Here is a 13,002-nt window from a genome sequence, read left to right on the forward strand (position 1 = left end):
ATGCTGAGGCCCGAGGGCTCCTCAGCCTCGCCGTCGGGCCCCGCGGCTTCCCCGGCCCTGGGCGGCGCGGGGCCCCCGGGAGCTGGCCCCGACGGTGGCGCGGTGGGCGCCGGGAGACCCCTCGGAGCCGCCCCTGCGCGCGGGCCTGGTCCTCGTCCTCGCCCCCGGGCCCGAGCAGCAGCTCCCGCGGCCCCGGCCCGTGTCGCCCGCAGCCAGCGCAAGGCGAGGAGCGCGGGGGGGGGTTGTTCCGGGCGGGCGGCGGGGGCGGGCGGCGGGGGGCGGGGGGAGGGGCGGGCGGCGGGGGCGGCAGGACGCGTGAGCGCGCCTCTCGGCCCCTGAACGTACGTCAGGCCTCCGTCCTCCCGCGCGGCTCGGCTGGCTCCTTGGAGTTGGGACTCCGGGCCGGGGACGCGCCCCTGTGCCCACGCGCGGCGCGGGGCGAGGAGGTGACGGGCCGCGCCGCCGTTGGCTTCCAGGTCGCCCGTGTCCTCGCTGTTCCCGCGGCTCCGGGCTTCCCGAACGCTGCTCCGCCCTGTTCCTCTCTTAGCCTCCAGAGACCTGCCCTGCGCGCCTGTAGCCCTTCCCAAGTTGCGGTTTGGCCTTAGAGATGAGTTTCTTTCTCTAGGCCACTTGGGGGTTGTGACCGGCGCTCTGACCCCCAGGCGCCAGATTCCTACTTCGCGCTCTCCTCAGACCCGTCGCGGGAGGCCGGTGCGCACCTGGTTACGGAACGAGTGAATCCAGCCCTCCAGTCCCTCAACCGGGTTCTTTTCCTTCACCACCGCGTCGCCTGAGTCTTAGAGACCTCTAAGACTTCAACATTAACTCACAACAGCCAGCCGGTTAAGAAGTCCTATCTTTATCTTTTATTGTTTTTATTTTTAAGGATTTTATTTATTTATTCATGAGACACAGAGAGAGGGACAGAGGCAGGCTCCGTGCGGGGAGCCCGACGCGGGACTCGATCCCGGGTCTCCAGGATCACACCCTGGGCTGAAGGCGGGCTAAACCTCTGAGCCACCTGGGTGTCCCCCATCTTTTTATTTTATTTATTTTATTTTATTTTTATTTATTTTTATTTTATTTTTTTCTTATTCATGAGACACACACACACACACACACACGCAGAGACGCAGAGACACAGAGGGAGAAGCAGGCTCCATGCAGGGAGCCGGATGTGGGACTCGATGCTGGGTCTCCAGGATCAGGCCCTGGGCTGAAGGCAGCACTCAACCGCTGAGCCTCACCCAGGCTGCCCATCTTTATCTTTTAAATAATTATTTTCCCCTTGTGTCTGTACCATTATAGGCTCTCATTGTTTTATGTGTGAATTATTGCATCAAATTCTGGCTTTGGTGACTGGCCGGTTGGTAGTACTATTTCCAGATAAAGTGGGTTTTGTAAGAGAGGCAACTTTTAGAGGGAAAATGAGTTGTGTACGGACACATTCAATGTGAAGAACCTCTAGGATATCCATGGGGTCACGCTGAGGCAATTGAGTATATGGATCTTGGATTAAGAAGAGAAACTTAGGAGAAATTCAGGTTTGGAAGTTACTCCTCTGTTTGAGGTTGGAAGGAAGAAGAGAAGATGCAGTTAAAGGAAGGTCAAGGAAATTGGAGGGCGAGTAAGATGAGTAAGTTTCCAGAAGGAGCTTAGAGTCTAAAAGTAACCTGAGAACAAGAAAACAACCCTTTCTGTCCCTAGTTCCTGGTAACCACTCTCTTCCGTTGTACCTTTATGTCTACATAATGGAGCACACTGTCCTGGTTCTATACACCTTCTTTACAATGATATCCTTACACCCAGTCCACACCTTTGCAAATCTTTTTTTTTAATTTTTTTTAGATTTTTATTTATTTATGATAGTCACAGGAGGAGAGAGAGAGAGGCAGAGACACAGGCAGAGGGAGAAGCAGGGTCCATGCACCGGGAGCCCGACGTGGGATTCGATCCCGGGTCTCCAGGATCGCGCCCTGGGCCAAAGGCAGGCGCCAAACCGCTGCGCCACCCAGGGATCCCCTGCAAATCTTTATCAGACTTCCTGGAGTATCTTTAGTTTGAATCTGTCATCCAGTTCCTGCTGGTACCTGAATAAAGGAGTTTGATTTTATCTCATGATGGGTATGGGGAGACACTGAGGAACGGTGAGAAAGAAAATTTCTTTTTCGGAAAAGATCACTGGTGATGATGGGAAGAATGGATTAGAGAGGCATAACACTAGAATCAAGGAGAACAATTGAGAGACTTGCAGGCCTGAAGAGGATAATGCGCTTAAAATGGGCTAATAGGAGTGGAGATGGAGGGAAATTTTAGTGGTATTAAAATTTTTTTTTTTAACTAGACTTCTAATTGGGTGTGAGGATTGATTAAAGAGTTAAGAATGATTCCTGACTTTAAAACTTAACTGACAATAGTAGGCCAGTACTGGTAATAAGTTTTGAGGGAAAGATGAGTTCATTTTTGAACATTTAAAAGTTTTGGAGAGAAATCTAAAAGCTTACATCCAAAAGATAGATTTAAGGACCTGGAGCCACACTGGTAGGATTTTCTGTGATGATAGAAATATTTCATATCTGCGCTAATATGGTAGCCATCAGCCAAACGTGGCTTTTGAGCATTTAAGATGTAGCTAGTGTGGTGAACAGAATTTTTAATTTTCGTTATTTTTTAATTTAACTTCAATAGTCTCGTGTGGTCGGTAGCTACTATATTAAACAACACAGGTACAGACTTAAGAATGGTTCTTGCATTTTTAAAGGGCTGAAAAAGTAAAAGAATGTTTTGCGACATGTGGCAATTATGTGAAATTCTGATTTCAGTGTCTGGACGTAAAGTTTTATTGAACCACAGCCATGCTGCTTATTCATGTACTATCGTCTGTGGCTGCTTTCTCAACATAGTGTCTGAGTTGAATAATTATGACAGACGATATGGCCCACAAAGCCTAAAATTTACCATCCAGCCCTTTATTAAAAAGTTTGCCAAACTGTGCTTTACAGTTTGAGAAGTTAGGGCTATATATGAGGGGTATAGATGACTAGAAGTAGATATTAATAGAAACCAATATAATAAATGAGATGCCCAGAAAGATGTATAATGCTAATTTGAGAAAAAAGGTGAAAAAGTGTGGAACCCTAGGAAGCCAACAGTTCAGAGTCAGACAGGAAAAAGAATCGGGCAAAGTGAACTAAAAGCAAATGGTTTAAGGAGAATCAGAGTTGTCATGGAAGTGAAGGGGAATAGGAGAAGAGTCCCAATATATATTTTTAAGAATGTTTATTTGCCAGGACACTAATCTAGGCTGTTTATGTATATTCTTTCTAATTTTATGACAATTCTGTAAAATAGGTAATATGTCAATAGGAAAGTGCCTAAATAAGGAAATGAATCCAAGTGAATCTAAAACTCTTTTTTATACCATTTGCATGGAAGGAGGGAGTTTCATCAAGTTAAACGAGGAAAAGAGTTCTTGTAATTGCTATACAAAGTAAACCTACGTGGTATATTTAAAGGTTAGGAGCTAGTTTATGATTCTACCAAGAGTAGTCTCAGCTTGTAGAAGCATGTTAACAAGCACTTTTCCTTATATTTTAGTACAAGTTTATTTATCAACAATGCCATTAAATTTGTCATAATTTGCTGTGTTTTTAAAAGTCATCAGATAAAGTTTTATAGAAAGTGAACATGATATAAATTACAGTGATTAAAAACATTATTGCATAATTCTGAATCTTTAGTAACTCATATTTAATTTTCTGAATTTAGGTTCATACTTTGGAAACAAAAGATCTAATGCAGAAAACACATTTGCATCAGATATTACTTTTGGTACAAGCTCATCTTCTGCACGAGATAGTAATTATCCTCAAATACTAAAAACACCATTGTTTGCTGGGAATCCTCAGAGATCAGGTTATAAAAGTTGGACACCACAAATGGGATATTCAGGTAAAATGAGAATGAGTGGAATGTTGACCTAGATGACCTTTTGAAAATTTTAAGGTTTGTAAATTATTAATTAGGGTAGTTAAGTTCATTTGAAGGTAATTGTAGCTGATACAGATGACTGAAAGAAAAATACCTCATTTTACCCATATCCATAATTTGAGGTTAAGTTAATGCTACATAGTTTCTGATATTTTTTGTTAATAAGTGCAGGTCTACATTATTTTACTATTTTGACAAAAGAAAAAAGGAGGAAACTCTCCCTTTTATAAATGATATTTATTTAAATCCGGAAGTTGATCCTGATAGTACTATTGTGCAGGGTTTTTTTTTTATACTTAAATTTTGGTTTTTATCTAAATCTACTAGATTTTCTTGGGAAAATGGATGAAATAGGTCTTCATGTGTAAGTATTCTCTAAGGTACATGCAGTGGAATTTCTTGGATACAAAATATGTGAATGTATACATTTACAAGATAATAATGATCTATTGTTTTTCTAAGTACTTCTACCAGTATATATTATTACTAGCAACGTATGAGAGTTCTTGTTGATCTACATCCTCTCCAATATTTGGTATTGTCAAACTCCCTAATATTTACCACCATAACAGTTGTAAGATACTAACTGTAGCCTGATTTTGCGTTTTCATGGTTATTAATGAGGTTGAGTATCTTTTGTGTGCTTTTTGACTATATAGCTTGCTTTCTTTCTTTCTTTCTTTCTTTCTTTGAAATGAGTTGATGTATTTTACTATTTTTCTTTGGATTATTTTTCTGGATTTGTAGAATTCTTTATATTTAGAATACATGTTCTGAATATATATTCTGATGAGTACATATATTGTGTATATCTTCTCTAGGTTTGTGGCTTGTCTTTCTCCTTTTTTATGATTTTTTTTTGATGAACAGAAGTTCTTCATTTTATACATTTCTGGTAACTGTTCTGTCTTCACTTATAAATATCTTACAGTTGTGTTTTATATATGTCTATTAGGTCTTTTTTTAATTTTTTTTATTTATTTATGATAGTCACACACAGAGAGAGAGAGGCAGAGACACAGGCAGAGGGAGAAGCAGGCTCCATGCACCGGGAGCCCGATGTGGGATTCGATCCCGGGTCTCCAGGATCGCGCCCTGGGCCAAAGGCAGGCGCCAAACTGCTGCGCCACCCAGGGATCCCTTTTTTTTTTTTTTTTTTTAATAAACTCTACACCCAGTGTGGGACTTAAACTCATCACTCTGAGATTAAGAGTCACAGTCTCTATCCACTGAGCCAGCTAGGTACCCTATTAGGTCATTTCTTTAATCATGTTGTTGAAGTCTGTATGACTAGAGACTTTTTGTAGAGATATATTAAGATCTCCCATTATTATTGTGGACCTGTCTATTTCTCTAAGTAGTTCTATTAATCTTTTGTTTTGCTTATTTTGAAGCGATTTTATAGGAGCCTAAAAATTTAGCATTGTTTTATTGTAGTATGAAATGACTCTCTTCATCTCTAAATAAACTTTTTGCCTTAAAATTTGCTATTAATATAGCTATTCCTTTTCTTTAGGTTAGTGTTTATATGATATATATGTCATGCACATATATATATATTTTTAAAGATTTTATTTATTCATGAGAGACATAGAGAGAAAGAGAGGGAGGCAGAGACACAGGCAGAGGGAGAAGCAGGCTCCATGCAGGGAGCTTGATGTGAGACTCCATCCTGGGTCTCCAGGATCACACCCTGGGCTGAAGGTGGCGCTAAACCACTGAGCCACCTGGACTGCCCTATATGATATATATTCAAAAAATTTTTGACTTCTAAACTTTTACCCTCAGGCCTTTGTACATGGTATTTCCTATGCTTAGGAATTCTTTCTTCCCCTCTTCATACAGTCAGCTCTTATTTATTCCCCAAGACTAAGCTTAAGTGTCACTCCTTTCAGAAAGCTTTCTGTTATCCTGCAAGTCTAGGTTGAGTCTCGCTGCTACGTGCTCCCATTTCACTTTGCATTTTACTAATAATATTGGTATTTTAATTGTCTTTCCTCTTTGCTGTGCTGTAAACTCCATGAAGGCAGAGACTATAGCAGTATGGATCTAATTGGAAGGTAGAACTATATAGTGATTTAAACAAGGGAGGTTTAATATAAAGGATTACTAAACTATGATAAAAGAATCACTATAGGATACAAGAAAGCTTATAGCTTACCTTATAGCTGAGGAGGGGCCCAAGGGATCATACTTGGAAGCAAGTATGAAAAAGCAATACTTTTTCAGGACTCATCTCCCAAGTCTGGGGTATAGATTTCCTTGGAGAAAGTGAAATTGAGCCTATTAAATGGCAGAGGGTGCAGATTTGCCAGGCAAAGGTTAGTCTTCCGTCTCCCTTCGAAGTGGTGCTATATGGGGCATTTAATGTTCATCTCTGCTTTTGGCAGGTTAGGTACCCACAGTGTGATTGACCAGGTTGGCCTTGGTAAGAGGAAGTTCATGATGTTGAGCCCATGCATATCCTTGCCACCATGGCTGCTTTATTCTTAGGCCTATTAAAGATGCCTGGGGGTGTTGAGAAAAGAAGCTAATTGACATCCACAGAGTGTATCATTTTTGTCTACCTGATTATCAAGGGTCTCCTCTATAGTAGATGCCGTTTAGTGGGCATTTGCATGAGACACAAATATTTTCAAAGTTTATGCCCATTCAGAGAGGGTCCATCTGCATACTTTTTCCCTAGTTTTTCTTGTTACTCAGTTCCACCCTTATTTCTTCCAAGTCCCTGACTATCCAGCTAGAGGATTACCAACTACGTATGAATGAGTCTAAATCTGTACTTCTGGTACCGTACTACTTCATTCCAGATGTGGTGGACAACTAAAGGTATTGCTCAGAGTTCTCTACAAAAGATCAAAGTGAACAAAACAGCTTAAATTAGAATAGCAATGCATATCAAGTAGCTCAGTGAAAGAGAAGTTTCATGGCAGAAAAGCAATGGAAGAAATTATAAAGGAAAAAGATCGTACAAAAGCAGAAGTGTTTAAGATATCAGATCAAGATTGGTAGCAATTACAAATCATTTTCATTGATTTACAAAATTTTTATAAACAGATGGAAAAATTAAGATTTAGTAAAAACCTATATAAAAAGACATAAACATCTCAAAAGGAAATATAGAAAACAAATGCATATACTAAGTTATGTTCAAATTTGATAGTAATTTTCAAAAATACGAATTTAAGTGTCAGTACTTTAAATTACTCAGTAATAATAATATATTTCAGAAGGCAGTAAGGGTAAACATACAATAAAATTGGTTTTTCCCATATACTGCTGATGGTATCAAAAATTGGAAAAAATAGACTTGGTATATGGGCACCTGGCTAGCTCAGTGAATAGACATGTGTCTCTTAACCTCATCATGGGTTTGTACCCCATGTTGGATGTAGAGATTACTTAAATAAGCTTCAAAAAAATTGGTAGAATTCTGAAAGAAATTTGGCAATATATATGAGATCCTTAACAGATGGTGGTTTTCCTTTGTTCCAGTAATTGACTTCTAAGGATCCACTTTAAGGAAATAATAGACCCACAAAGAAGCTTTAGGCACTAGGATGCTCATTATATCATTACTTACAACAGAGATAACAGTATAAGTGTTCCTTTAGAAGTTTAATGGAGATGTCTTCTGAGTGTACTGAATTTCCACTGGAACTTGGTATTTATTTTCCAATTAAAAATAGAAAGGTCTTACTCTATTGCAGAACTTAAACTGACTTCATAGATCTAATATAAACTCAGTTATAATGTATAAATAAGATGGCTTTTATGGCCAAGAGACTTTATAGATCTAGACATAATAAATTTTTATTTTATTTAAAAAAATTTTTTTTTCTTTATTTATGATAGTCACAGAGAGAGAGAGAGAGGCAGAGGGAGGACGTGGGATTCGATCCCGGGTCTCCAGGATTGCGCCCTGGGCCAAAGGCAGGCGCCAAACCGCTGCGCCACCCAGGGATCCCAACATAATAAATTTTAAAATGAACTCTTAAATTGACTACTAAGATTACGTAAGTGTATAATTTTGTAGGTATTAGAAGAGTAGAAAAAAAATCTAGGTCAAGGAGAAAAATGAGAGGAAATGGGTTCTGTTGAAAGATTGAAAAGGGAATAAAAATTATGTTTGCTTTTGGACAATAACATTTTACATATTTTTAGTCTGTTATTTTTTTCATCCATGAATAATGTCTCATATATAAATAATTTCATATACTTTACAAAAACCCCATCTATATTATTGCATATAATTCTTACAACAACTTTGTGAAAAAGGTTTGGTATTTCCACTTTAAAGATGAATAAATGGTTAGTTTTGTAAAGGTTAAACAACTTACGGGTATAGATCTCAAAATCAGTAATAATATGTAAAGGTTAGGAGGAGCAGATCTGGACTCAGGCTGCCCGTGTGCAAAGTCTGACTTTACTAGTACCATCCATGCTTCAATCTCCTTATAGGTAAATGGAGTAAATAACGATATATATATGATAAAATTGTGACAATTTTTTAAAAGGTTTATTTATTTGACAGAGAGAGAGAACACAAGTAGGCAGAGCAGCAGGCAGAGGGAGAGGGAGAAGCAGACTCCCCATTGAGCAAAAAGCCTGATGTGGGGCTTGATCCCAGGACCTTGGGATCATGACCTGAGTTGAAGGCAGACTCTTAGCTGACTGAACCACCCAAGGCCCCCTAGAATTGTGACAATTAAATGAATTCAAATAAAGAATTTAGAACATTCTTGGCACATTAAAAAAGTAACCAACATTACACATATAATTACATCTAATTGGAGTTTATAGTTATAATATTTTATTCTTTATAAAATGCATATAATCCCATTGAATTAGGCAGGGCAGTCACTACATTTTGTGATTTTTGATTATTTATTATGAGTAATTTACTCAAATTGATACAGCTTTTAGATGATAGAGAAGGATAAATAATCTAGGCTTTCTGATCCCAAATTCAGTGTTCCTTTATAACTCCATTCCAATAAAATGCAAAATAGGACAATGTGTAAATTATTTCTAATTTTGAGGTGAAGTTTTGGCAAAATACTTTGAGAATTAACATTTTTATTTGGTCTGGATATGAAAAGGTTTTTTTTTTTTTTTTTTGATGAAGAAAAAAGATTATTTCCTTGGATATTGAGAGTCATGTCCTAAACTTGGTGTTTTGAGATCTTATAAGAAAATGTGAAAACATACTGTTATTAATGTTTATACATTTTCTTTTTTAAAAAATTTTAACAGCTACATCATCATCTGCAGTTTCAACACACTCCCCATCAGTTATCGTAGCTGTTGTAGAAGGTAGAGGACATGCCAGAGGTGAAATCGGAATGGCAAGTATTGATTTAAGAAGCCCGCAAATTATATTATCTCAGTTTGCAGATAACACAACATATGCAAAGGTAAGTATTTATACTCTTAGAAAATGATTGAGTGAGCACTATGTGGATTTTCAAGTCACTGCTTTCCTAATTAGTTTACTTTTTTGTGGAATAAAGATTAATCACAATTGCACCAATGTAGGCTGCTCTGAATTAAAATTGTTTTACATTGGATTTTAATTTTTTGAATGTATTTTGTCCTAAAAATAATATGCTTTGCTGTTAATATGAATATTTCAGATTACTGTTAGTTTCTAAAATTAACATTTTCAAATTAATAATTCTTGGACTCATTCCAAAGATTATATATTAATAATGCTATTGCCAAAGGGTTGTTTCTACTGAACAGTATTAGAATTTTATTTTCCAGAGTTCAGGGAACCTGGTCTTTTAGGACAGTCATAATTTAACATCTTCTTGCTTTTACTGTCTATCACTTAGCGTTAATTTGGGCCACTGGCCTATTGTCATGGGAATTTTTGTCAATTACAAAAATGGAGGTAATCTTCTAATCTCTGTATTCTAAAAAGTTATTTGACCCAATTTCTATTATTAAAAATATATACTATGTTATTTTTAGCATTTTATTGTTTTTTTCCTTTTTTCTAATTCCTTTTTATGGTTTCTCAGTACATAGTTACTTTTCCTATCTAATAATTAATTTTTTTTAACATACCTGACAACCTACATGATACTAGTACTGCATGCTAACTTTATCTCTGGGTATTTCACATTTTTATGCAGTTTTTAAAAAATAGGAAAAAAGCTTTTTTAAAAACAGAAATATTTGGCAAATTGGCTAAGAATTTCTGTGTCTGGGATACTTATAAAAAATGCAGTTATACTGTGAAAAGAATAAGTTGTAAAATATGTGTTCTCATCTCTGTTTCTATACTGTTCAACTTTTAAGCTATACCAGTGTGATCATATTGATTGAATCATCATAGTCATAGTATTGAATGTATTTTTTTTTATGGAGATGGACAAGATACCAAATAGATTTTATTTTAAAACATCTTGTTTTAGGAATATGTATCTGATAAGTTCCAATTAATTTTTGATCTTAAAGCTGTTACAAATAATTTTGAGGTAAAATATAACCTATGTTTATGATATTTTATATATATGATATATATCTTTATATATACATGTAGAATATGTTTAATATATCATTATTAAAAATATTTTTAACTGACATATAATTAGAACAGTTGTAATTTTGTGTATCTGTGAATTAATTTTAAGTACTTACCTCTCAGAAAAATATGCGACTTGCTTGGTTTTAGAGAATCCTAAGCTTACATTTAAGAAATTATTTATTCAAATGATTTTAGGTGATCACTAAACTCAAAATTTTATCACCTTTGGAAATAATAATGTCAAATACTGCTTGTGCTGTGGGGAATTCAACTAAGTTGTTTACTCTGATCACAGAAAATTTCAAGGTAAGTGATTTTTATTCTCAATAGTAACATTCAAATCTTGATTTAAAATCCATTCTGTAATAGCATTCTAGAGAAAAATAACGTGAATGACTTTATACTTATCCTAAAGTACTGATTAAATACAAGTCCTAAGCTAATGGACTATTAATACATAAAATAAAAATGACAGGGCATCCACTTACTTGATTTGGTATCCTTGCCCTGCTTTAAACAAAAGGGAAACTGTTTCAGATAATAAAGGAGGCTTCTCAGAGTATACTCAAGGCAGACCCTTAGAGAAAAAATAGATTCCCTTAGGTATAGCTGTGTGGAAACTAGTTATTGTGCTGCCAGACTAGTTGAAATCGAAGTTCGTATTCTAGGGGATAGCACTATCAGCAAGTGCTTTTTATTTTAGAGAATTTGATCTATAGTACAGAATTGTTTCAGCTTCCCCTGGTAGCATGTAGCATGTAGTTAGCCTACTGCTCTAAGCCTCCACCTGTGGGACTGTGCCAAGTAAGTGCCCTGGAACTTTATCTTATGGATGCAGTCCCTGTAAGTGAGAGGTTTTCCAACATGCAGTTTATTTCTTTCCTTTAGCAAATGTTTGTGGAATGGGGGCTGTAGTTCTGAACCAAGTAGGAAGCATTGCAGTTGGAATAACGCCTGAAGAGTGCAAATTATTCTCAGAATGTACTATCTTATGTTTGTAGCCTTATCTTTAACACATTTGACATCAAGCTGAGATTTAAAATCCAATGATTCTTTATTCTTTATTCTTAGTATATTCTTTATAGTTCTTTAGTCTTAATATATTCAGCATCTGCAATCATACAAGATTTATTGTCGTGCTCTTAGAGATCCTTTGTAGGTCAGCTGCCTTTGACTTTTGCTAGACATGGCCCTTATTGTCAATCTGTTTCTATTATACAGGTCTCTTATATACTGCCTTTTTTATGTTTTAAGTTAAAAAAAAAGAAAAAAAGAAAAATTTATTGGTTTATGTAACTGAGAAGCCAAATGGTTGGATAAATCTTATCCCTACTCTCATCCCCATCCCCATCTTTTTTTTTTTTTAATTGTTAGGTAGATTACTTCTGTGAGGTTTAAGATGATTATGATGGCTACAGATTAATATCATCTCAGTTTAGTTAATTCAGAGGAAAAATACATTCTTTCTTCCAGTATCCAATCCACATATAAATTCTAGGGAAGAACCCCGATGGGCCTTGCTTTGTTCGTATTTCTACATGTTAAGACTAATCACTATTTCTCAGGGTAGAAGCAATATGATTTTTTTTTTTAGAAGCAATATGATTAATTAATCCCTGGTCTTTTGCTTTCTGTGGGGCACAAAGCACTGTAATGGACAGTTCTACCAAAACCACATGGAATGTAAAATAGATGAGTCCTTCAAAGGCAAAAACAGCATCTATCTGCTTCACTTGAGATGTAGGGCAGTGTGGCATGGTACTTAAGAATACAGGAGTCAGACTGCTTGTTTCAGATCTTGATTCTAAGTGGTCTTGTGCAAGTTAAGTTACTTTAGTTTTTTTTTAATCTATAAAATAGGGAAAATAATTTCCTTCTAGAGAATTGGTATTTAATTAGACAAATGACCTCATTGATAAGGTTACTTTTGGGCAAAGTCCTAAAAGGAAGTGAGAAACAGAGCTATCGAAGTATTTGGAGTAAAAGTCTTATAGGGAAAAAGTCATATAGGGAAAAACCAGTGTTACTATTATTATCATATTACCATACTTACCATAAAAAAAAACCTTCATTAAAAGAGCAGCACTATTTAGTGAAAGGGCTTTGTAGTCAGAGAAATCTAAATTCAAGTCTCACCTCTGGCACATATTAAATGTATGATGTTAGAAAAGCTACTTGACTTTTTGGAATTTTACTTGTAAGGAAATTGTAGTTAATACAAGACTTATGTCATAGAGTTACTGTGGAGATTGAGTTAACCTAAAACAATCTTGGTGCATAACAAATTCCCTATCTCCTCATGAGTTTTTTTTCTTATAACTCTTTCGTAGTCCAGTGTTATCTTTTCTTATGTACTCTTTTTATTCAGAGTAGGTAAACCTTTTACTCTATAACTTCATGCTTTTTTTTCTGTACTCTTTTAAAAAAGTTCCATTCTTTTCTTCTAAATAAATTTACCTCATGTATATAGCGTCTCA

General features: G+C 36.8%; 1 protein-coding gene across 1 annotated transcript in view; it reads left to right on the forward strand.

The window, feature by feature from the left end:
• The window catches only part of MSH4 (mutS homolog 4), a 77,530-nt gene continuing 64,528 nt past the window's right edge, over nt 1-13,002 (forward strand). Inside the window, 5 exon segments of the mRNA XM_055341005.1 lie at nt 1-90; nt 93-222; nt 3,769-3,951; nt 9,247-9,407; nt 10,721-10,831. Of these exon segments, the coding sequence (XP_055196980.1) occupies nt 1-90; nt 93-222; nt 3,769-3,951; nt 9,247-9,407; nt 10,721-10,831 (675 nt within the window).

This window comes from Nyctereutes procyonoides, unplaced genomic scaffold (genome assembly GCF_905146905.1).
Source record: "Nyctereutes procyonoides isolate TBG_1078 unplaced genomic scaffold, NYPRO_anot_genome, whole genome shotgun sequence".
Lineage (NCBI taxonomy): Eukaryota > Metazoa > Chordata > Mammalia > Carnivora > Canidae > Nyctereutes > Nyctereutes procyonoides.